Source organism: Podarcis bocagei (assembly GCF_964188305.1).
Source record: "Podarcis bocagei genome assembly, chromosome: 9".
Lineage (NCBI taxonomy): Eukaryota > Metazoa > Chordata > Lepidosauria > Squamata > Lacertidae > Podarcis > Podarcis bocagei.
Genome location: NC_138134.1, coordinates 16,812,964 through 16,839,254, shown reverse-complemented (window position 1 = coordinate 16,839,254; position 26,291 = coordinate 16,812,964). Strand labels below are relative to the sequence as shown.

The 26,291-nt window shown below is 42.5% G+C and overlaps 1 protein-coding gene across 3 annotated transcripts in view; it reads left to right on the top strand.

Moving 5' to 3' along the window:
- Nucleotides 1–26,291, top strand: part of ARAP2 (ArfGAP with RhoGAP domain, ankyrin repeat and PH domain 2) — a 137,522-nt gene that overhangs the window by 29,184 nt on the left and 82,047 nt on the right. For all 3 annotated transcript variants that reach the window (XM_081207576.1, XM_081207575.1, XM_081207574.1), the window contains 6 exons: nt 346–422; nt 3,325–3,413; nt 6,511–6,849; nt 8,081–8,150; nt 10,431–10,551; nt 15,604–15,782. In XM_081207576.1, the coding sequence (XP_081063702.1) occupies nt 346–422; nt 3,325–3,413; nt 6,511–6,849; nt 8,081–8,150; nt 10,431–10,551; nt 15,604–15,782 (875 nt within the window). The remainder of the gene's footprint in view (nt 1–345; nt 423–3,324; nt 3,414–6,510; nt 6,850–8,080; nt 8,151–10,430; nt 10,552–15,603; nt 15,783–26,291) is intronic.

Sequence of the window (26,291 nt, the reverse complement as noted above, 5' to 3'; positions counted from 1 at the left end):
GCATGCATGCATCAATTTATTGGTTGCCTTTGGCCTAGCCAATGTGTTGCCTTCCAGATGTTTTGTGTCACATTATTCATCAGACCCAGCCAGCATGTCCAATGGTCAGAGGTGATGATACTTGTAGTCTACAGCATCTGAAAGGCACCGCATGAGCTATTCTAGGATTGTATCATCAAGTAGAGACTTTTTGCGTGAACTAGCCATCACAGGTACTACTTCATTGCAACTCACTGCTCTTCTCTTCATAGAGTACATGCATTTATCTTGGGAGAGCGTGTGCAGGTTATCATGTTAGAGAAATTGAGCAATTCTATTTGAAACAACCCCTATTTTCTTTTAAAGGAGACTCCGGGGAAGAAAAGCCACCTCCCATCTCTCCATATGGGGAAACTTTCCTTGTCAGCTGCCCAGAAGACACAGTGAGTTGTCGTTTACTAGCAAAATTTCTTTTGTTCTAATGGGGTGCGGTGGAGATGATAAAAGCACATTATAGGCCCTGTAGGAACTCCTGTTAGCGAGATCTGTGAACTGCCCTAATACCTCTGGGTATAGGACAGTATATACATTCATAAAATAATAAAATTATCATCATCAACTGGGCCACCCAGTGCCAGACTGCAGAAGAGATTTTCTCAAGTGCAGAACTTCATTTTTGGCAACAAATGTTAGTGATGATAGCCCATTCACTGTTATGGAATAAAGTAAAGGGCCTCGTGCATGAACACTACTGGAGTTAGTGTTAAGCTTTCTCAATAATAATAATAATAATAATAATAATAATAATAATAATAATAATAATACCCAGCCCATCTGGCTGGGTTTCCCCAGCCACTCTGAGTGGCTCCCAACAGAATATTAATAATAATTATAATAAAAGCGATAAAAGATCAAACAATAAAAACTTCCCTAAACAGGACTGCTTTCAGATGTCTTCTAAAAGTCAGATAGTTGTTTATGTCCTTCACATCTGATAGGAGGGTGTTCCACAGGGAAGGTGCCACTACCAAGAAGGCCTTCTGCCTGGTTCCCTGTAACCTCACTTCTCACAGGGAGGGAACCACCAGAAGGCCCTCGGCGCTGGACCTCAGTGTCCGGGCAGAACGATGGGGGTGGAGACACTCCTTCAGGTATACTGGGTGAGGCTGTTTACCAAACATCCATTAGTCTCGGCCTGTGTTCTTTTTCTTGGTCACATAAGAGTGTGACAAAATATTGGGAGAAAGGAGTGGAACGCTAGGAGTTGACTTATAAATTGCATTACTTATTAGGAAGCCCACAAAGTTAAAAGAGACTGACTCAGTTTATATGGCACAATCTAGAAGACTGGACTCATTAAGACAGGGGAAGAAGACGATAACAGAAAATTAGCTATGGTCGAAATGGGCGATTTGTACTCTGTTTAGTTCAGCTAAGAAATGATGCATGCGTTTAGGATGCCAGGGTTTTTGAACTGGGGAAGGAAGCTGCTCTTTGCTGTGTTGTGATGCCAACATTGTGTGTGGTCAGAGGGTGGCATGGTAGCAACCACTTCAGTAGGGACCAGGTGACATAGGGTTTCATTTGCTTCTGAAGAGCTACTGTCTTGTCAGTCTGGGTCCATGTTGCTCTTGGGGCTAGCTTTCACTTCTTGTTTCAGCCCAGCAAGGATAAAGATATCCACTGAAGGTTGATGTTTTCTACTGTATTCCTAAGCATATATTCAGAATAAATAGATGCCTTGTTGAGTTTGCATAAAACCCAGATCTCATGCAGTCATCGCTTTATGCAAGTTTCATTTGCAGGATTAATGACAGGGAAAATGATATGAAACTAAGATGGAGTTGCAGACAAGAGACAGCACTATTCACAGACAGGTTTTCCATGTGGTTAGATGTAAGACTGAAGAAGGATATTGGGCCAGACATAGAGAACAGAAGGTTTTAGTTTATCGGAGGGATGCCTGGAGAAACATATTAATGAGACACTGGGGAATTGGAGGAGGAAGGTGCATCAGTTGGAACTTAAGGCACTTGTCTGTGCTGAAAAATGAGCTAAGATGTTAGCGATACTGGGCTGTGATTTCAACCAAGAAAGAAGTCATCAGTGAGCAATGATTCTCCCCACCTCAAGGTTGACAGTCACAAAAAGCCTCTTGTTTAACATACTGCCCTTTAAAGTGGTCAATTTACATGTTCTGAAGCATTACTTGAGATAGGATTTGCCCAGTTTGGTTTTTTTAGTTCCCCCACCCTCTATTCGGAAATGCAAACCCTCTTACCCTTTTTTTAGCCAATGTGGTTCCTTCCAGATCTTGTTGTACTACAGTTCCCATTAGCTGGCATTGCCCGTGGTCAGAGATGATGGGAGTTGTAGTTCATCAACATCTGGAGGGCATCATGTTGGCTTTATTACAGACTGGTTTTGGAAATGTCCCTCAGAGGTTTGCTGCCTCGTCTGACGCAATCTCAAAATCCCTGCACTTGGATGTGTAGAACTAGTTTAGCAGTTATATATATTGTTGTTGTTGGCATCCGTCTGTCCCAGGAGACAATGGAAGAGTGTGCCTTGGGGGTAAAGTCAAACCATTGGAGAGTTGATCAGGTAGTTGATTATTTCCATGACATCTGATGGAAGAGCATTCCACAAGGCAGGCGCTACTACCGAGAAGGCCCTCGGAGCTGGACCTCAGTGTCCAAGCAGAACGATGGGGGTGGAGAAGCTCCTTCAGGTATACTGGGCTGAGGCTGTTTAGAACTTTAAAGGTCAGCACCAACACTTTGAATTGTGCTCGGAAATGTACTGGGAATCAATGTAGGTCTTTCAGGACCAGTGTTATATTGTCTTGGTGGCCACTCCCAGTCACCAGTCTAGCTGCTGCATTCTGGATTAGTTGTAGTTTCTGGGTCACCTTCAAAGGTAGCCCCACATAGAGTGCATTGTAGTTGTCCAAGTGGGAGATAACTAGAGCTTGCACCACTCTGGTGAGACAGTCTGCCAGCAGATAGGGTCTCAGCCTGCATAACAAATGGAACTGGTAGACAGCTGCCCTGGACACAGAATTGGCCTTCACCTCCATGGACAGCTGTAAGTCCAAAATGACTCCTAGGCTGTGCACCTGATCCTTCAGGGGCACACTTACCCCATTCAAGACCAGGGAGTCCCTCACATCTGCCCACCTCCTGTTTGTGTTTCATGGGATAGAAACTTGAGGGATAGAAATCCTGTTGCATTACTGGAAGTCTCTTCTGCTTGTGCATGGGCATCTCTGGATGCAACTGACAGCCTTTTAGCTCTCCAAAAATTACCCATTTAATTATTCAGCTTCGGACTCTCTATTTGCAGGAAAACTACGACAAAGAACTTTCAGGCACACCGGAAGAGAACAGAGACGACGAAAACACTCTCGGGGAGAGCCTTCTGAACAAAACACGGTATTGGATTATAACTTTTGGTCAAACATCACACATACCTCTCTTGATTTAAATGCTTGGAATTAGAACATGTGTAACAGAATCAGGATTTCGTGGGGGGTTTTTAATACTGAGAAATTGCATCATGTTTACAACCTGTATACATTATTATTATTATTATTTCAATGGATTTTTTTGCCTTGTATGGGAATAACCACAGGAAACCAACGTGGTCTGGTTTTCACACACCCCTGTGCTGCTTCTGCTCTCTTCTTCTTTCAGAAATCTCAGTTTTTCCCCCATTCTTTGTGCTAAAGTGGAGGCCTGATGTTACATAAGAAGCTGACAATGATCAAAAGTGTTCAGCTGCATAGGTGCTCCAACTTGATTTGGCCTACTGCTCCCTTCTCAGAAAAAATAATAATTACTCAGCGCCCCCTGGAAACAGAAAGACGCAGTGACAAATTTGTGTCATTTTATGTAGCTATATTTCCATAGTAAAGAAAGATATCGTAAATAAGACACCTTGAAGCTTGAAGTCATAAAATTATTTATTAAGCTCAACTGTAGCAACATTTGCATTACATACAGAAAATTAAGATAACGAAGGATAGCATTAAAAATAATCCCAATGAGAAGGCTGAGCCTGGTGCACAGGCAAGCTGCGATCCACTTCCTGGGCCTGAGTGAAGCCCATTTTCTTACTTTCCTTTTGCTTCCACCAGCCCCTTATTTTTATTCAATGCCTCCCAATTGCACCTGAGGATACTACCGCTCCCCCCCCATCATTGCAGTGCCCCCCGAGGGCAATATCACCCACTCTGGGAAACACTGCTCTAGGGAATCACTGCCAACCAAGGGAGGCACCTCTGAGCTGGTAAACCTGGTGTGGAAGTAAGGATTAGGGCTATTTCAAATATTTTTATTTTTTTCTGTTTGCCTCTTTAAGATGTGCCTAGCGAAGCGGGATAAAATGGCCCAAGGCACACATCTTTAATAATGGAATGGTCAGAGGACAATTGTGCCGCGAGAAAGACTGGCTCTCCAGAACTCTGCTAGTTGTATATTTCAGATTAATATCCTCCCATTGCAAATACTAATATCTTGGAGTGTCTTTTCCCCGCTTCCCTGTACAAAGTGCCTGTCCTCCCAAGCACACTTACTAGGATGTAATTTCCACCGAATTCGGTGGGGCTTACGTTACAGTAAATATGCTTAGGAGCAGATCTAAGTGTTTACAAGATGAAAACTGGAGAAAAGTAACATTCACTTGGCATTATTGCTTTCATCATATTTTTTTTTTGTTTCAAAATAGTAGTAAATAGGGAAAATGCATGCTGATAATCCATGATCGCAGTCACTGGTACGACCACCCATAAAATAGGCCCTGTATTTATTATCATTGGGCGATATCCAACTAAACAATTCTGCTAGCTCAAGCACTTTTCACTCTGCAAAGGAACTTATCTTCTCCTTATGTGCCCCCTAAATCTGCTCCAGAGGGTTGGGAGAACCCCCCAGAACATAGTTAGGGGGTTCACAGAAAGGGAAGAGGGAGAAGAAGTTCCACTGCGCAGCCAAAAGTACTTGTGCTAGTGGAACTGTTTAGTAGCAGTGGTACCTCTGGTTAAGTACTTAATTCGTTCCAGAGGTCTGCTCTTAACCTGAAGCACCACTTTAGCTAATGGGGCCTCATGCTGTCGCCACGCTGCCAGAGCTGCTGCATGATTTCTATTCTCATCCTGAAGCAAAGTTCTTAACCCAAGGTACTATTTCTGGGTTAGCGGAGTCTGTAACCTGAAGCGTCTGCAACCCATGGTACCACTGTATTCGTAGTGGTTTCTTTCTAGACTGATCTTCATTTGAAAAGCAACAATATATAAAACGATATAAAAATAAAAACCTTACGTAATCTTAAAACATTGGACATTATTTTAGACAGCAGAGACCAACAATTGGTTGACAAAGTTCTAAATACAAGACATAGCAGGGATGTAGAATCATAGACATGAGCAAAAATATGGCCCTGCCCACCCTGTCTCCCCCCTTTATTTTTACCGTCATCCCAGTTCTTATTTCTGCCTGAAATTGATTGTACAACCCTGTAGGTATCTCAGAGTAGCCTGGGGTTTGTTTTATAGCTCTAGTTGGGCTTCAAGGCTTGTCTACTACTTCCAGTTTGGTCTGGGTGGTGGTGGGTGTCTCCTCCTACAGGACATGAGTGGCGCAGTGGTCTAAACCACTGAGCCTCTTGGGCTTGCCCATCGGAAGGTCGGCTGTTCAAATCCTTGCAATGGGGTGAGATCCTGTTGCTCTGTCCCAGCTCCTGCCAACCTAGCAGTTCAAAAGCATGCCAGTGAAAGTAGATAAATAGGTACTGCTGTGGCGGGAAGGTAAACGGCATTTCCATGCGCTCTGGTTTCCATCACGGTGTTCTGTTGCACCAGAAGTGGTTTAGTCATGCTGGCCACATGACCTGGAAAGCTGTCTCTGGACAAATGCTGGCTCCCTTGGCCTGAAAGTGAGACAAGCTCCACAACCCCATAGTCACCTTTGACTAGTCTTAACACTCCAGAGGTCCTTTACCTTTATCTTTTTACCTGCAGGAGGAAACATATTTGCATGGCACTGCCTATATGTTTCAGCTGGAGGCACCATCCATTACAGTTGTGATGTGGAGTCTTCCCAGGCTAACCTGCTTCTTGAACCACAATTCCCCAGTTGACACCCCTTGCCATTTCTGCTTTGCACCGCCTTTGAGTGTTTTTGCCTAGCTGGAATGTTTCTTGGAAATGTGACATTGTTTGCCTGGATAGTGGCATATGTGTGTGTGTGTTTGCGTGTGTGTAGAAACCAGCCCACTGAGGAAAGGTAAAATTTACATTTTTTGCTGTGGTCACTTGTGCCTCTGGCTCTGGAGTTTAGCCCTCAGCCTGAAAAAAAAGGTTCTCTTATCTTTCAAAAGCACAGCGGACTTCAGCAGGTCTCTTTACGACATTTATGTGGGATGTTTTGTTGTTTTCATATGCTTGTTGTTCCGAATTAAATTGCAACACCCTGTGGCAAAAGAGGAAGATTGATTGTCTGAAGTAGCGTTACTTTGTGTGTTTGCTTTCAGTACTCTTAATAATCAGAAACAGAAAACCGCTGAAGATGTGGCGAACAATGAATTAGTACCCCAGGAGGATACGTTTGTACCGCCAAACAGATTTGCTGGGGAATCAGAATACTCTTCAGTGAAAGAATATGCTCAATGTACACGGAGAGGAAAATATAAAACATCAAAAAGGTTCAGACGTGGGAAGCTTGACCTCAGTGCTAAGGAGCAGACATATTCTTCCCACCATGATGAATTGGCCAGTAGCCCCAAAGACTCAATATCACCCTATGCTTGCTTTTATGGTCCTTCAGGAAAGAAGGCAAAAGAAGGATGGCTGGATAAGTTGTCTCCTCAGGGGTATGTCATCTTTAACTCTGAGAATGTTTCTTTCTTAATGGGACTTTGTAACATGTAAACAGTAGGTGACTGGTTCTGCTTGCTCTCCTTTTTGTCTTCTGAAAAGCCTGGGAGGTTAATGGGCAGCGATAGCTTTGTAAGAAATGGTAGACAAACAGCACAATCCTAACCATGTCTCCTCAGAAATAAATCCAATTGAATCCAATGGGGTATGATCCCAAGTAACTGGGGCTAGGATTGCAGCCTATCAGCAGACTCCACTTTGTGCTTACTCAGAAACACACACCCCTGTAGTCAGTGGGCAGTAGTGTGCAAAGGATTGCAGCTGATTGCTGTTATTGATATTAATTCTCTCTTTTTTTGGTAACATCTTTATTGAAAGTTCAAAAAGTGCATAACTATATATGCACCAAACATGGTGAGATGCAAACAAAAAAAGAGAAAAGGAAAAAGAGAAACAGAACCTGTGCAGAAGGAAAAACAAAGGGGGGAGGGGGGAAACCCCCAAACTGTATATTTTACAAGGTTGTTATTGTACTTCACCAGATCGTAACCTATTACAGTATTTGTAAGAATGGATTCCAAATATCATTGAATTTGCCCATGGCAAGTCTCTGTTTATATGCAAGTTGTCTGTATGTTGTGAGTTTGTATAAGTCTTCAATCCAATTGTAGAAGGGAGATACATTTTAATTTTTCCAATTCATCAGTATCAGTCTTTTTGCTGTGGTAAGGGCACAGAGAGTCCACTCGTATTGTCCTTTTGTAAGGTTCCATGTACTGGGTATATAATTCAAGAGGATATTTTGCTCTGTAAAGGTAATTTTGTTCCATACAGTTCTGCTGATGGTTTCAGGTACCTTCTGCCAAAAACTCTTTCAATATAGGACAATGAAAAAACATGTTTTAGAGAAGCATTATCCCTATTGCATCTCCAACAGTTAGATACCTTAGATAGCTCTGTTAAAAACAATTCTTATATCTTTATTTTTAGATCTTCTTATGATTTACGTGGAAATTGTTTCGATTTGGTTGTGTACTTTCTGATGTGGTTTTTTTTTGCCTTTTTATGTTTGTAATTATGTAAATCTTTTAATGTTGTAAGCCTCCTTAAGCATGGTTTAAACGATGGGAAGGCGGCATACAAATATGATGATGATGATTCATCTGAACCATTGGTGTTCCACCTCTCCAAATAACTTTCTTTTTCTTTTTCTTGATTTGCACACAGAAAACATGTGTTTCAAAAGCGCTGGGTAAAATTTGACGGTGAAAGCATTTCTTATTACAATAATGACAAGGTAAGTTTGCACTGGTCAGATAATATGTACTTGGTTAGACCTGTTAGTGTGTACAGTCGTACCTTGGAAGTCAAACAGAATCCGTTCTGGAAGTCCGTTCGACTTCCAAAACAGTTGGAAACCAAAGTGCAGCTTCTGATTGGCTGCAGGAAGCTCCTGCAGCCAATCAGAAGCTGCGGAAGCCCCGTCGGACATTCGGCTTCCAAAAGAGTGTTCAAAAACTAGAACACTCACTTCCGGGTTTCAATTGTTCGGGAGCCAAGTATTGTTTGAGATCCAAGGTACGACTGTACTTAGTTGCAGCTTACTGGTTGTACAAACTTGGGGGAATATTGCACACCTTTCAATTCTGCTAAATATGCATTGAAGGACGAAAGAAGCAGTTGCCATAACACAGCGGGGGGAAATCCTTTTCAGCCCAAGGGATGCACTTCCTAATGGGCAACTTTGCGGCAGCTGTATTCCAGTGGTGTGTGAGCACTGGCCAAAGTGGATGTGGCCAAAGAGATGACATTCAGCTTCAGTAGACTAGGCCATACTCCAGCCACGCAAAGGACAGAGGCTTCTACACACACCTCCCTCTGTCCAAGCAGGCAGGAAGCACTATCATAGTTCAAGGGCATTTTTCAGCCAAAGCACTCAAGCAAGTCAAGGATCAGGGCTGGGGAAAGTTTAGAGGACTGACTAGAGAGGTCTGGACTCGAGGGACTTTGCTCTTGGGCTTGAGGTTCCCCACCTTTGTCATAGTGGGTGGCAGCCCCATAAACCTACGTTTTTTGTTCGTTTAAAACATTTATACCCATCTGCTTGAGGAGACTCCAGATGCTAGCTTACAATTGCAAAATCACACACATGGTTATTCAGAAAAATACTGTAAAAACAGCACTAAAATACAATCCTGGGCTGTAGGATTTTATGCCCTACTAATAATTGTAACAGTCTCATTCTTTGTTCACATGTTGGAAAAGGAACCTCTCTTATGGTTTCATTTTAAAGACTAGTTGAAAGCATTGCTCTGTAGAAGTTGAGACACTGATGTGATTTTAAGTGCGTGCGTGTGTCTGTGTGTGTGGCAATTTTTTAAAATTTTGATTAAAGGATGCATGTCAAAACTGGGAAGGGGAGAGATTGTGGAATCCTCAGTAGCTTACACACACACCTGTGCTGGATATTTTCACTGTGACTGTAATGCAGTAGCAGTACCAAATTCAGACAGTAGATGCCTGCAGACACCAGTACATAATTTCTGGCAGGAGAGCTGGCAGAAATTTTATAATCAAGCTAGTCCACTATGATGAAATACACAGCAATGATGCTTCATGTATGGCAACCAGTTTTACCCTGAGAAAAATAACAAAGTACATGTAGTGTACAATAACCCCCACATACATAGCGGTTGTTGTTATTGCTGGTAGGAAATACTGAGTTCAGGCTGGTAGTTCTGCTCATGCAACTACTTTCGCTGTAAGACAAAACAGCCATTCTGCTGCAATTTTTCTACTGCAGTTTTAGCTCATCTCTTCTGCTGTACAACATTTTTTGGACCTTTAAAGCACATAATAATAATAATTTTTATTTATACCTCGCCCTCCCCAGCCAAGGCCGGGCTCAGGGCGGCTAACAAGCAATAATAAAAACAAGTTGAATGAATACAACTTAAAAACAAGATTAAAATACAACATTAAAATATTGAAACATTAAAATATTAAAATGCAGCTTCATCACAGGAGGAGAAAGGAAAAAGAAAGAGGGGGAGGGAATCAAATTGGCTCCAAGCCAAAGGCCAGGCGGAACAACTCTGTCTTACAGGCCCGTGGAAAGAAATCAGATCCTGCTAGTCTCATGAGGCAGAGCGTTCCACCAGGCCAGGGCCAGTGTTGAAAAGGCCCTTCAGAAGTTTTCCATGCACATTGTAGCATGAATGAGTAGGGTAAGGTCAATTAGTCCAAGCCCCTGGCACCCACACATACAGTGTGAACATCTCCAAGGAGGGAGACTTAGTGTGTGTCCTTCTGTACACAAAGATTCCCTCTCTGCAGACATTTACGCTGTATGTGACAACATCAGCTGGTGGAACCTGTTAGTGTGGCCTACTCATGTGTAGGTACAGCACATGAGCAACACCCTGAAGGGGGCTAGGCTGATTGTGATTGGAGACTCTCCTTTTTGCAGGCCGTATCAAAAATTATGCTTTGCCATTGGTGCCATTAGTTCAAATAGGGCTTTTCAAGTGAGACTAACTTGTACCTTCATAGACTCTTTTTATTGCATTTGATACAGGAAGTGTACTCTAAGGGAATAATCCTCCTCTCTGCTATGTCTACAGTCAGAGCCCATGGGGACAACAAACTTGAAGTTGTTACAGCGCACAGGGTATTTGTCTTCAGGGCTGAAAAGGAAGGTAAGATGGATGTATTTAAGGGCCATAGCTGGTTCATTCTGTTTTTCTCTTCGGTTCCAAGTGTTCCATGTGCCGGGTTGCATATTTTGTGGATGATATTTCTTATGAAGCTAAGGAGGCTTTTATTCCAGTTCAAGGATTACAACTTTATCCGAAGTCCAGAACAAAATGGGAGCAGTCGATTAGTGATTTCCTTTGAGATGCTTGCTCTGTATAAGTCTAACATTTATTCCTGTAATGAACTCAAGAGGTTCTGGTCATATTGAGTTTTGTATCTTTCAGGAAAAGACACATGCAATTTGTCACCAAGCCCTTGAGTAGCTTGTCTTATGAGTCATTATGGTTTTATGAGACCAACAGATAATGTCTGGATCTACTGTACAGCTACTGTACAGTTGACCTCTGTATTTGAGGGATTTTCCCATAGCCCAACAGTTACTTTAAGACATCTGTAGAAATTTGACAGTCGTCAGCATTCTAACTTGGATTGGATAAAGACCACAGGAATATTGGTGAACTCAGATGGTCCTTTAGTAAGTGCTGTACTGCAATGGTTCGCATAATATTGCAGTAACTAGGCGCTACCTGAAACATATGGCTGTAACTGAAAACAGCAGCTTTACATCTCCTCAACTCCCTTGATGACATGTTACAAAGCAAGGGGGCAAATGAAAATGATAAAAATAGTGTTAGGGCTTGTCGTTGGACATCTGCTAAGGGCCAGGCCTCAGCAAGACGCCCATTGCCAAGTCCCAGAGCCCCCAAACCCTTTTGGTAGTACACCTTCATGTCTGTTCACTGTCCTTTTCTGTGAGAGGTCAAAGTTGGCAGTAGCCGAGAGGTCAAATGGGTCCTCTGAGTCAGGAGCGCTTTCAGGACCTTGGACAGTTCACAGGGTTCTGCTGAAGCAGCTATCCAAGCTGTTGTCTCTGCAAGAGCTTAGATCAGTGGTTCCTTGGTTCTCAAACTTTATCTGTTCTGGAAATCCATTCCGAAACCAAGGCCCGCTTTCCCATAGAAAGTAATGCAAAACAGATTAATCCATTCCAGACTTTTAAAAACAACCCCTAAAACAGCAATTGAACATGAATTTTACTATCTAACAAGAGCACTGATCCATAAAATGAAAGCAATAGTCAGTGTACTGTACTATAAAATTAATAAGACAGTATTGTAAATGATAAAAAAAAAATCTTACCTGCACAGATGATAGTCATTGTTTGGATAGGGGGCTTTTATCCATTTCCACAGTCACACAATCAATCAATCAATCAATCAATCAATCAATCAATCAATCAGTAGCTGAACTGGGTTCCATACAGTCACAAAAACAAATTAACTGAAAAAGCCTCAAAAACAAAAAAGGCAAAATAAATAGCAAAAACAAAAGCGCCAAATACAGTGGTACCTTGGTTCTCAAACTTAATCTGTTCCGGAAATCCGTTTGACTTCTGAAATGTTTAAAAACCAAGGAGCGGCTTCTGATTGATGCAGGCACCCTGGAAACAATAGCCAACAGCCGCATCGGACGTCCAGCTTCTGAAAAACGTTCGAAAACCGGAACACTTGCTTCTGTGTTTTCTGTGTTTGGGAACCAAGGCATTTGAGAACCAAGGCGTTTGAGAACCAAGGTACCACTGTATATGTTCACTGGATCTATAGAGAAACAAGCCTTGTCTCTCCATAGGAGCTGGTTGGCTGGTAAAGGGTTCTTGCCTTATTTTATAGTCATTGGCTCCTCTAGGGCTGGGACGAGGAGAGTCTGGATAGTGCAAATAATCATCTCTGGTCATGTAAAGTCTGGATAATAATTTTTGACTGCAATATAAGAACGAGGAACAAGGGAAAATATACATGAGAGGACTAACAATGTGCAAAACTCTAGTGTATAGTCACGATAGAAAAGTAAAGTAGCACTTTCAAGACTTTTTATGAAATGGTTTTAGTTTCTTGGGACCTTTTTTAGCACGTATTAACACCCCTAAAAAGCTGTGTTTTCTGCCATCTGGTGCGAGTCACCGTTCAGTACAAAACTGACAAAGAGCAATGTGGAGTTGATGGCTCGGGTGTGAAGATTGAAGAAAATCTGGTTTAGGTTTTCTTGTGACTTACACACATATAGATAGATAAATACAGATAATACATTGTCATTTTTTGGCAGTGTTTCTAGCCTTTTTTTTAAAGATACTGAAAGCAGGACTTAAGCTCAGTAAAGGAGCACTGAGCAATTTCTTTTCTGTTCATTTATTAACCTTTCGCTTGTGTGACGCAGAATCAATATGGAAGATGATTGTACAGGTTGAATTATTTATGGAGTGTGTGTGTGTGTGTGTGTGTGTGTGTGTGTGTGTGCAAAATCCGATGGCCATAGAGTATTAAGAGGGGAACAAGAGTTGAAACATTTCAGCTAGTTACCTCTTGAACATTCTACCGGCAAAAGGTGAATCACACAGGAAAATGGAGGAGCCGTTAACCTAAGCACTACTTGGATGTAAATTCATTCATGGAAATCACATGTAAGGTCAGCATACCAGAGTACCTTTTGGGTCCAGAGAACTGAGGAGGCTGGGTGTGACTGATTGGGGCTTTGCTGTGTTTATAGCACTCAGGGACATGGGTGGCGCTGTGGGTTAAACCACAGAGCCTAGGACTTGCCGATCAGAAGGTTGGCGGTTCGAATCCCCGCGACGGGGTGAGCTCCCATTGTTCGGTCCCTGCTCCTGCCAACCTAGCAGTTCGAAAGCACGTCAAAGTGCAAGTAGATAAATAGGTACCACTCCGGCAGGAAGGTAAACGGCGTTTCCGTGTGCTGCTCTGGTTCACCAGAAGTGGCTTAGTCATTCTGGCCACATGACCCGGAAGCTGTCTGCGGACAAACGCCGGCTCCCTCGGCCTATAGAGTGAGATGAGCATGCAACCCTAGAGTCGGTCATTACTGGACCTAACGGTCAGGGGTCCCTTTACCTTTACCTTTATGTTTATAGCAATGCACAAAGGCCCTATGAATCATAGAATCTTAGAGTTGGAAGGGACCCCAGGGGTCATATAGTCCATGTCCCTGCAACACAGGAATCTCAGCTAAAGCATCCATGGCAGATGACCATCCAACCTCTTCTTAAAAACCTTCAAGGAAGGAGAGTCCACCATCTCTAGTAGGAGTCTGTTCCGCTGCTGGACAGCTCTTACTGTCAGAAAGTTTTTCTGAATGTTTAGTTGGAATCCCCTTTCTTGCAACTTCAAGCCATTGGTCCGAGTCCTACCCTCCAGGAGGAGAAAACAAGCATGCTCCCTTCTCGATGAGAATTGCTGCTGTAGTGGTTTGCCTGGTGAATTGGAAAAAGGAAACTTGATGGCTGACCAGGCAGGCAATGAGGAAGGGACTGTTTTCTTTTTCCCCAACCTTTTCTTTGAAGAAGCCTTCTCATAGAGGTTTCCAGTCTACTGATACCTGGCAGTGCCACTGGGGGAGAAGGCAATCTTACAACCCAACATTACTGAATGCCTCCCTGTTGAGTTTGCCTGGCTGAGGACTTCCATTGTCAAGTATAAACTTAGCTTTTCTAGAAGGCATTTCTTCTCGTTGATTGGATGCATGCAGAATTTTTCCTTTGTCCATTAAGTTAGCTATAGCATTGGAGTGTTGTCTGCCTTCCTCATTAAGATGTGTTGTGTGCTATGGCCTTTTTGCAATGATAGTTGCAGTTAGTCTTTGTTGTTGTTTTTTTGCTGCCCAAAGTAGCTAACATGTGCTGGCACTTGTTTGTTTGTTAAAGGTGGACATAATTTCATTAGTGTTTATAGCCATTTAAGCCAAAAGATTTATAGTTAAATATGCCATTAAAACCAAAGAATCACAATTGGCTAATGTTTATTATAGTACCCACAAATCTGTTAAAGCTGCTGCTGCTGCTTCTTCTTCTTCTTCTTCTTCTTCTTCTTCTTCTTCTTCTTCTTCTTCTTCTTCCTCTTCTTCTTCCTCTTCTTCTTCCTCTTCTTCTCCTTCTTCATTTAATTTCTACACTGCTTTATACTTCAGAAAAGATATCAAAGTGGTTTGCAACCTACATGAAAACATCAAACTAAGCTATCTAGAATAAAACATCAGTCAAGAAAGTCAAATATAAAGTATACATTCAAAGCAGCATAATTAATGGGAAAGTAAAGTATTATGCTAAAGATTTCAACGTAAAACATTGAAAAGAGAGCAGTCGGCCACAGAATGCACATTTAACTCACCAAAGTTAATTTTTTCTCTTAAACATTTCAGAAGAAAACATTACTAAGTGAAGTCTAATAAAGAGTGTACATTTAAAACAGCATCATTAGCAAGATATTAAAATATTATCATAGGCTGCTGTTGCTGTCGATCCTGCCAATGGTGGCTGTGGAAGCTCAGGACTGATGACCTGTGTCTGCACTAAGAGACAGCCAAAACGGATCTCTGGCCTCTTCAGCAGCCTCAGCTTTTGTAGCTGGAGTCAGTACAGACCTTATTTCCCTATCCTTCTTTGCTGCAACCAGATGATCTATGAAAATTGCAACTGTGAAAGTGCTCTATTGATATGGTCAATACAAACATAGAGAAAGGGGACTCAGAAGCACATATCTCCTGTGATTAGGAGAAAAACACACACACAATATGGCTCTATTCATGAAAGACAAAGTCCTTATTCATAAATCTTCCCCTCTGACATTGTGTTGGTCACACAAGTAGACCACTACTATGAAAAGATATTTCAGGAGAGGAGATACTTACTCGTCTGAGTGGCATTTATTGCAACATACCAGTATATTATGGAATGAATTGTGTCTCACATGCCTAGTTCAAAGGACACAATGCACCTGCAGGATTACTTATGTTTCAAGTTCATTTTTCCACCTTATTTCCAGACGAATGTCCTGCCTTTCAACATTGTGTCCCCAAAGCTTATGTCGGTGTTGTGAAACAAAGTCATAAGCAAAACATTTTAAAAATTCAACATTAAAATCGTGTTGAATAGTTGCTTGCAATGAGTAGTTTTTGAGCCATTTTCTTCCCTTTTCTTTTTTTAGATGAAAGAAATGACTGGATTGCTACAATACTCAGAGCTATGCAGTCGCAACCTGAAATCTCTCGAGTGAGAACCGCTGTCCCTCCTGAGAAAAGTGGGTATCTGGAACTGAAAGGATACAAAGCCAAAATCTTCACCTTGCTGCAAGGAAACAATGTGTGGATCTGCAAAAATGATCAGGTAAAATGTCTGGCTTTTCTTCCCCCCACCCCAACCTGAATTGTAATCAGTAATCGTAGTAGTGTTTCAGATGAAAATGATGTATAGTATTTCTCAAATTTTACATGCAGAATGACAGTGGCATTGTGCTTCTTATGAGAAAACATGGTTTGCGGGTGAACAGGCCCTGCATTAAATCTCACTTGCAGCCATGGATTTTCACCTGATAGTTTTGTTGTTGTTGTTGTTTAGTCGTTTAGTCATGTCCAGCTCTTCGTGACCCCATGGAGCAGAGCACGCCAGGCACTCCTGTCTTCCACTGCCTCCCACAGTTTGGTCAGACTCATGCTGGTAGCTTTGAGAACACTGTCCAACCATCTTGTCCTCTGTCGTCCCCTTCTCCTTGTGCCCTCCATCTTTCCCAACACCAGGGTCTTTTCCAGGGAGTCTTCTCTTCACGTGAGGTGGCCAAAGTATTGGAGCCTCAGCTTCAGGATCTGTCCTTCCAGTGAGCACTCAGGGCTGATTTCCTTAAGAATGGATAGGTTTGATCTTCTTGCAGTCCATGGGACTCTCAAGAGTCTCCTCCAGCACCATAATTCAAAAGCATCAATTCTTCTGCGATTAGCCTTCTTTATGGTCCAGCTCTCACTTCCGCACATCACTACCGGGAAAACCATGGCTTTAACTATACGGACCTTTGTTGGCAAGGTGATGTCTTAGATAAACCTGTTTTCCACTACTCCATATGTGAAACTACAATAATCCGGCAAAGAACTGTGTGCTAGCAGAAGAGGCGGCCTGTTTAAATACAGGATGAGTGGCCCCGAGTGAAGCCCCAAGCCCAGTCAGGTCCACCCCTCTCCCAGGTTCCCGCCCCTATGCCTGCCTGCCATTGGCCAATTCAGCAATTGGGCAGAATTCAAACTTCCCCGGCCATTGGGAGGGCTGTGTGGCCTTCCAGCCAGGAATTCCACCAGCTAGGCAGTTCCTGCTGGGGAGGACCAGGGCGAGGTGCCACCAGCCTGCAACACCACCACACCTTAGAATGAGGATAATTCTGATAAGGCCAGGAAAGGTTTGCAGCGATGTATTTTTGATGGATGAAGAAGATAAGAATTCAAATGCAACTGAAATATTAGAAGTGATGTGTGTATATATAAATCTCGATGTAAAAAGGTAAAGGACCCCTGGACGGTTAAGTCCAGTCAAAGACGACTACGGGGTTGTGGCACTCATCTGGCTTTCAGGCCAAGGGAACTGGCGTTCATCCACAGACAACTTTCATGTGGCCAGCAGGACTAAACTGCTTCTGGCACGACAGAACACTGAGACGGAAACCAGGGCGTACGGAAATGCCGTTTACCTTCCCGCCGCAGCGGTACCTATTTATCTACTTGCACTGGCGTGTTTTCGAACTGCTAGGTTGGCAGGAGCTGGGACGGAGCAATGGAAGCTCACCTTGTCATGGAGATTCAAACCACCGACCTTGGGCAAGCCCAAGAGGCTCAGTGGTGTAGACCACAGCAGCACCCATTATATATATCTGGAAGAAGGCACTCACCTTTGTGGCGGAGCATATGCTTTGAACACAGAAGGTCGTCGATTCAATCTCCAGCATGCCCAGGGGGAAAAACCCCATACAGAGAGGTTAGGGAAGATCACAGCCTAAGTCCCTCCCAGTCATCATAGACACTATTGGTCTGACTTGGTATAATGTAGGCTTTGCAGTCCTAAAGTAATGGCATACAGCTGCTAGGTGGGTTACATTCAGTAAGGGCCTTTTTAACATTGCTTTCTTCCCACTGATAGCATTATGAGTGAGGCCTTTATTTATTTATTTATTTATTTATTTATTTATTTATTTATTACAGTGGTACCTCAGGTTACAAACACCTTGGGTTACAAACACTTCGGGTTACAGACTCGGAAGTAGTACCAGACTCGGAAGTAGTAGCTAAAGTAGTACCTCAGGTTAAGAATGGTTTCAGGTTAAGAACGGACCTCCGGAACGAATTAAGTTCATAACCAGAGGTACCACTGTACTTAAATCAATGTCCCGCTGTCCCCCTCCACAAAGGTATACCTCGAAATGGCTTATTTTTAAAACAGACATTAAAAGACAGATTATCAGACTAAAAACAGCGGCATAGAAACAAGGCCAAAAAGAGCAGCACTCTGAGTGCTCTCAGTTACTATGCTAAGCAGCAACTGAATCCAAAGCTTGATTTAAGAAGGAAAATGTTCAATATTTTCTGCTGTGACACATGTAAAGAGGAATTTAACCTCTTGTGACAAGGAGTTCCTCATTAAGGGGCATCGCAACAGAGAAAGCCCTCTCATGCGCTGCCATCAACCTTGCCTCAGAACGCAGTCACCCACAAAAGAGCAGATTCACATAAGAGGAGTTGGTAACTTAGTAAGGTAAGCATCATCCTAGCCTGTTCTCTGGTTTTTTGCTTTCCATACATCACTAAATATAGGCCAAATGCTTCCTTGGCCAAATTCTGAGGCAGGGATGGGGAACCTGTGACCTCTCTTTGATGCTGGGCTGCAACTTCCATTATCCCTGACCATTGCCTATGTTGGAGAGGTAGAATGGAGTTAGAATCATAGAATCATAGAGTTGGAATAGACCACAAGGGCCATCGAGTCCAACCCCCTGCCAAGCAGGAAACACCATCAGAGCACTCCCAACATATGGTTGTCAAGCCTCCGCTTAAAGACCTCCAATGAAGGAGACTCCACCACACTCCTTGGCAGCAAATTCCACTGTCGAACAGCTCTTACTGTCAGGAAGTTCTTCCTAATGTTTAGGTGGAATCTTCTTTCTTGTAGTTTGGATCCATTGCTCCGTGTCCGCTTCTCTGGAGCAGCAGAAAACAACCTTTCTCCCTCCTCTATACGACATCCTTTTATATATTTGAACATGGCTATCATATCACCCCTTAACCTCCTCTTCTCCAGGCTAAACATGCCCAGCTCCCTTAGCCGTTCCTCATAATGTTGAGTTCATCAACATCTCATCAGTTTGGAAATAGAAACATTTCTTCTTCTTCTTCTTCTTCTTCTTCGTCGTCGTCGTCGTCGTCGTCGTCTCTAAACTCCCATCAGCCCCAGCTAGCATGGCCCATAGCCAGGGATGATTGGAGTTGTATCCATACAACATAGAACCAAAGACTCCCATCCCTGGAATATATCTTAGATGCCATTAGAGGTATCTAGGATTTTTATTTATTTTTTCTCCTAGAAAGAGGTATATATTCTGTTGATTGATACTTGGGCAAGTACACGGAGTGTTGTGAGAGTGCTGAAATCCTCATCTATCCGGGAACTATTCCCATGGTGTCTCCCATAGGTTTATTTTAATGGTAGCGTTAAGACATCTGTCTAGACTAATAACAGTGTTTGAAAGCAAAAGAGGTCAAGTTGATATACTGATGGCTTTTAAATTTGATAGGTAAAAGTCCAAAAGTATATTGCAGCATTTTTCAAAAAAAAAGTATGAAGCTAAACATAATCCCATGTCCATTCCAAAGTTTATTGATAGTGCAACTTCATGGCTGAGGTTAATTTCAAACTTCAAAGTTTTTGATTGGGTAAAATCTTCCGACACAGAGAGATTTCTAATCTGAACACAGTCTGTTAAGTACCGTATGAATTTATTAGTCGCTTTTCAGAGCTAAAAATGGAACTGACACAAAAACAACAGGCCACATTAAATAAGAAAAGAACAAAATGCTCTATTAAAATGATATATGTACATTAAAATAATTTTTATATTGCGATGTAGCTAAACCAGCATGCTTAGTGAAGTTCTTAGCTGTGTGAGCAGGCCAGATATAGGATTTGAAACATAGGTTTTCATAAACATAAATGATAAAGCAAATGGATCACATGACTGTAATGCTTAGCATAGAAGGAAGCAAGGTTATTTCATATCAAGCTCTGAAAGTAGATGAGTTGAGGCAAGTAAAATCACATGAATATATCGAAAATGCTTATGTAACTTAAATATATATCAAGCGGCGTTAAAGAGGTTTTGATTTTAGCCACATTCAATCTATAAGAGATAAATTAAACTTATCTTGCTGATGCCAAAGCAAGGAAAGATAATCTAAAAATCACAGAGCAATTTACCCTTTATTCTGTGTTGTCCAGAGGAAGAACCATTATTTTGGATCCTCTTCCCAATCAGGGGTAAATAAAAGCCACTTTTACCTCCTCATGCTAAATTATGTGAACAAAGGTATGCAATCTGTATTTAAGGCTATTCACATGTACTACAAAACACTGAACTCTCGAGCTTTCCCCCTGTCCTTGTAAGCTAAGGTCAGAAACTTCTAATCTTCATTTGCAGCCAAACCTAATTGTTTTGTTCAAAACAGGCAGTCTATGGTTTGTGTAACTTTATAGCAGCAGTAATGCAATCCATGGTTTATGATTTGCCCTTCTGGTTTGTGAGCATACAGTGGGTTTGTGGGAATCATCCTTTGTTGAGTTTGGACAAAGCGAACAGCTATGGCTTGCTACATAATGAGATCAAAAGTTTCTATTCCTGGCATGGGAAGGTAAGAAATAAAGGAGGGAGCATCATGCTTGCTTTCTGCCTAGCAAAGAACCTCCCCCAACTCCTTTTCTTCTGAATCTTATACCGCATATAACACTAATGTCTCACAACAAATGTAATAGATCTGCAGAAAACACAACCTGAAAAAGAGACAATGCATGTACTTTTGTAAATTAAAAAACTTTAATAAATATTATTATTATTATTATTATTATTATTATTATTATTATTATTAAGAACCTCTGAGATTTGCTTCCAAAAACGGGGATCACCCATCGCTCTTTTTCTCTGAATCCTATGTATAACAAAACTGCAACACCCATAGGAATTTATGCAATCTCTATCTTGTGACTGAATCTAAATTTGTAACCTTATGGCTATCAATCAGACTGATTTATTCTTCTTTTGGTGCCTCCCCTTTCCTCACTGCTTTGGAAAACATCAAGCCTGACAGAGATTTTTTGAAGAACTCAGTTTTGCCTCAAAATCTAGTGCCCTTTTAGTTGGTCCTAATGAAGGTGTTGCCTAACTGTTGATTTTGGGATTCAGATGTGAGTACATTTCTCTGGAGTTAAGCCGTATATAACATTCATGACAAACCAATATTTAGCTTTGTGGATGGGTACTAGTCTTTTTCTTCAGTAGTAAACACGACAACAGTGGGGAAATTTGGGTGCACATCCTATTCTGGTAGCACTGCCCTAAATGAAAATTTTCCATCAAACCGAGATGAATTCCTCTTTAAAAGAAGAAGAAAATGCCAAGTGGAAGCACATAGGCTAAAATGACAAGATAACTTGGAGTCCCCTTAGACCAAATTTTCACTGCCAGCATGGCCTAACTGACTTTCGTCTGAGTGGAGGCAGTTTGCAGAGGGCACTGTCCTAGCTTAAAGGTCCCTTCCAAGTCTCTTCAAAAGCATGGCCTGGATATATATAGCCATTAATTCCCACAGCAAGGAAGCCCCACAAGGCCTGGAGTGCTTGTCACAGCTGACTAGGTGAGGGTGTTGCTTACTTTGCAAGAGGACACTTACCTCCCCTGGGAAGTCACTTTGACCAATTATCTCAGGCAGAACAAACTGACCCATATATTCTCAGTGTGTTAGGAACACATAATATCCTGTGAGTGTGCGTTTTCCCACTCTGAGCTGTTCTGATAATACCTGCACTTGAAAATTGGCAACATCAGAAATCTTCTTTGGCGCTCACTCGTAGCTGAGTAAGATTGTCTTCCATGAACACAATCTTAACAATGAGTCTGTAAGTGACTGAGAAGGCCAATTCTGGATCCACACATCCTTCCACAGTGGGGACATAGGTTTTTGGGCAGGAGTTGATCACGGTGAGGGTTTGCCAAACGTGCTTCCTCTTAGCTCGTTTCTCTCTTTCGTCCTGAGTTCAAGCGCCTTCAAAGTCCATGACACCTTTGGTAAAGGCTGTTCTCCAATTGGAGCGCTCACAAGCCAGTGTTTCCCAGTTGTCAGTGTTTATACTACATTTTTTGGAGACACGGGTGGCGCTGTGGGTAAAACCTCAGCGCCTAGGACATGCCCGTCGTTCGGTCCCAGCGCCTGCCCACCTAGCAGTTCGAAAGCACCTCCGGGTGCAAGTAGATAAATAGGGACCGCTTACCAGCGGGAAGGTAAACGGCGTTCCGTGTGCTGTGCTGGCTCGCCAGATGCAGCTTGTCACGCTGGCCACGTGACCCGGAAGTGTCTGCGGACAGCACTGGCTCCCGGCCTATAGAGTGAGATGAGCACACAACCCTAGAGTCTGTCAAGACTGGCCCGTACGGGCAGGGGTACCTTTACCTTTACCTTTATACTACATTTTTAAAGATTTGCCTTGAGAAAGTCTTTAAACCTCTTTTGTTGACCACCAGCATTACACTTTCCATTTTTAAGTTCAGACTAGAGTAGTTGCTTTGGAAGATGATCCGAACAACATGACCAATTCAACTATGTTGATGTTGAAGAATCATCACTTCAACACTGGTGATCTTTGCTTCTTCCAGTACACTGGCATTTGTTCATTGGTCTTCCCAAGTGATTTGTAATTTTTTTTGGAGACACCATTGATGGAATCTTTCAAGGAGTTGGAGATGGTATTTATAAGTGGTCCATGTTTCACAAGCATACAGTAAGGTTGGTAGTACAATACCTTTGTAACCAAGTGTTTTGGTTTCCCTGTGAATGTCCCAGTCCTCAAACACTCTGCACTTCAATTGGGAGAAAGCTGCACTTGCAGAGCTCAGGCGATGCTGGATTTTGGCATCAATATCTGCCCTTGTGGAAAGATAACTGCCCAGGTAGGAAAAGTGATTGACACTTTCCAATGTTACACCATGTTACACCATTGAGTTGGATATGTGGCACTGCAGAGGGGTTGTTTTGTGCTTGTTGGTGCTTGTTTGGTTTTTTGGATGTTGAGCGATAGGCCAAGCTTTCATAAGCTTCTGCGAAAGATATTTAGGATGGTTTGAAGGGCATCCTCTGAGTGTGCACACACTCTGTTGTCATCAGCATACTGAAACTCTATGATGGAAGTTATGGTAATCTAACTCTTTGCTTTCAGCCTGCTCAGATTGAAGAGCTTTCCATCTGTTCAGTATATGATTTCTACTCCAATGGGGAGTGTAGGATCATGGGAATGAAAATAATAGATAGAGTTGGGGCGATAACTCAACTCTGTTTAACACCTGATTCCACTGTGAATGGTTCATATTGAGATCCATTGTTATCCGCGATTGTTGCTGTAATATTATGGAGGAGTTGAAGGATGTTCAAAGATTTATCTGGGCAGCCAATTTTCAGAAGGACAGTCCACAGGGCATTACGATTTACAGTCTCGAAGGCCTTAGTCAGGTCAAACACCATATACAGGGATCAGTTTTGCTCTCTGCATTTTTCCTGAAGCTGTTGAGTGGTGAAAATCATGTCCACTGTCCCCCTAGAAGGTCGAAAACCATTTTGGGATTCAGGAATGGTAGCCTCGGAGATTGTTAGGAGATTGTTAGCTAAGATCCTTGTAAGAATTTTTCTAGCTGCAGATAGTAAAGAGATTTCTTGATAGTTTACACAGTCACTTTTTTTTAAAAAAAAGAGATTGATAATTTGGCATCCCTAAAGTCTACTGGGATCTCTCTCTCCCAGATTTCCCCCCCCAATGAGCTTGTGAAGTTGTTGTGTAAGTTCAATTCTGCCCACTTTGAAGACTTTGGCAGGTATCCCATCAGGTCTGCTGGCTTTGTTGTTTTTCATTTGGTTAATAGCTATACACAGCTCTTCCAGATTTGGAGATAATCAGTTCTAGGTTAATTACTAATTAGCATAAGGGTTTAAAATATAAGCTTTAATTTTTTAAAAAGGTTTTGTGCTTGAAAAATCATATTAGGCATGTTAATAATGGGGTCAGTGAACAGGCACCAAGAGATTTGGAGCACTTGTTCATTTGCATGCTGACACCTAGCTCTGTTTCTCAGTTATGTTTGAATTGGGTGTGGCCTTTGATGAGTTCCTGGATTCAGTGGTGACTTGGACAAGAGTCAATAATATGAAACCTAATCCTGACAAGAAGGAGGTCTTGTGGACGGGTGATTCCTGGGCCTGGGAGTTAGGCAAATTGTCTTTTCTGGATGGGGCTGCACTCCTTCCAAAGGATGAAGTATGTACTCCGGGGGTGATCCATGTTTCATCCTTGTCACTGAAGACCCCAATGCCCCCAGTGGCAAGCAGCCTTTTCACCTGCTGCACCAGATACAGCCTTTCCTAGACCAGGAAAGGCTTTCCACTGTGACTTGGGCATTGCCAACCTCAAGACTGGATTACAACAAGCCACTCATGGGGGGCTTTCCTTGGTGTTGATCCAGAATAGTGGTGCAGAACCCAGTTGTGTGGCCGCTGATTGGATCAGACAACCACAAACATGTGATGCTGCTGCTTAAAGCATTTCACTGGCTGCCAACTTCCTACTGGGTCAAGTTCAAGGTGATGTTGCTGACATATATAGCCCTGAGCAACATGGGACTGACTTACCTAAGTGACTATGTTTTCCCATATAGGCCTAACCATTCACTGAGATTTTCACTTTGGCTTTTCCTATCTACTGAGGATTTGCAAACATGTGCATGATGTTGTTAAAGGGTTCTCATGCTAAAAAGTTATGCCTCGTAATATTATGCCAAGTGTTTCTTGTTTTTGGCCACTACTTAGGTGGGCTCTGACCCATAAAGCCATATGTCACAATTGATTTGTGGGATGAGGAACCTATGGATGGCCCTGCATATGTTGTTGGACTTCAGTGGCCCCAACATCTCTTGAGTGTTGGCTGGGGCTCATGGGAGATGGATTCCAACAACCTCTGAAGGTCCACAGTTTCCCTTCTTTAAAGTGCCACAAGATTTTGTTCAATTTATGCTTGTTGATTAAGCTGACTAAGAAACTTCTCTTCATGTTCAAATAGTGACAAACGTTTCTTTTTAAAAATAAAGCATTGCCATCTTAAAACTCTCCCTTCCTCTCCCCGCAAGAGGTTCTTGAGAGTGAGAAGCCTCCATTTGATTGGCAGCAGGAAAAAGAAGCAGGGAGCAAGTGAATGGGGAGAGGAGGACAGGGACTTGCCATTAGCAGCTGTGTACTTGATCGACTAGAGAAGCAACAAGGATGGAGGCCAGACAGGAGATGCATGGAATAATCAAAATGACAGCTTAGCCAGATGCATTTTGAGGGTTACAATCCTGGGAGGAGGAAGGACAAGTGGAAGGGAAGCGATGGAGTTTGATACATTTTCAAAAGTGGCAAGTCCCATTCTGTTTGGTCCAGTTTTAGACCTTGGGCTTGTTTTTGAGGACAACATTAGCAGATGATTAAGAGAAATTTGAGGAGTTTTGATGCAGAGGAACCAAGCAAATGAGGCCTGAAGGAGCTGATTTCATGACTCATGTTGCTATGAGACAGATATAATAGTTTTGTTAAGGGAATGCTAATTGGTAAACAGACAAACAAGGCTGCTGGAGTCTGCCAAGGATCCAAGGAGGAGCAGGACACACAGCTTTTCTACAGAAGCACTGAGAAAAGGGTGCAAATTTCCTCTTCTGTTGCCATCCCCTTGCATTTCCCCTGAATCCTGGGGTGATTTTCCGGGGTGCTGCTGGAAGGAGGGAGCTGAAATGCCCTATGCGACTGGAATAATGAAATGGCTAAATGCAGCTCAGACATAAAACAAATTTGCTGCGGCGCTGGTTGCGGTTATCCATGAAAATTTCACAGGAGTGTCAAAGAGAGCTTATTTCCCCTTTTCCCCTGACATACCCGAAGAGATCATGACCATGATTGAGGTTGTTCTAAACAACCAGTATGAATGCCCGGTGGGATGAACATCTTGGGGTTTGTCAAAATGACAGGGCTGGACGGAATGACTCTTTTCATGGGTCTTTGATTCTGTAATCTTTTCATTATTGCTAGCTGTTAAGCAAATGCCAGTCATTGATATTGACTCTAAAGACATCTGAATATAAATGAACAGAGCTGGGAACGTAATGTGTTCACAATTGCTGGAGTCCATTAGTCACCAGGGTGTGAAATTCTGAATAAGCTCCATTTAATTATTATGGTGTTCAGCTCCTGTACTAGAGAAGCCCAGCTGAGAGGGAATTGCACTCTTGTTGTGCAAATGGGGATTGTTCGATTGCGTCGGTATGTTGCCCTTCTTGCTGTGTGCTATCTAGTTTGGCTGTTGTTATCCTCTTCTGCTTATGTTGCTTCTGTGAGATTATTTGGGATGTTTGCAAGACAACTGACTTGCGTACTGTGTACTTGATCTGTGGAGTGTCAAGTGTGCCTCTTAACGTACTGTCTTCTGTCTTCCTTGAAACAAACTTCTTGAAATACAGTTGTACCTTGGATCTCAAATGCCTTGGCTCCCAAACAAATCGGCTCCCGATCAAAACCCGGAAGTGAG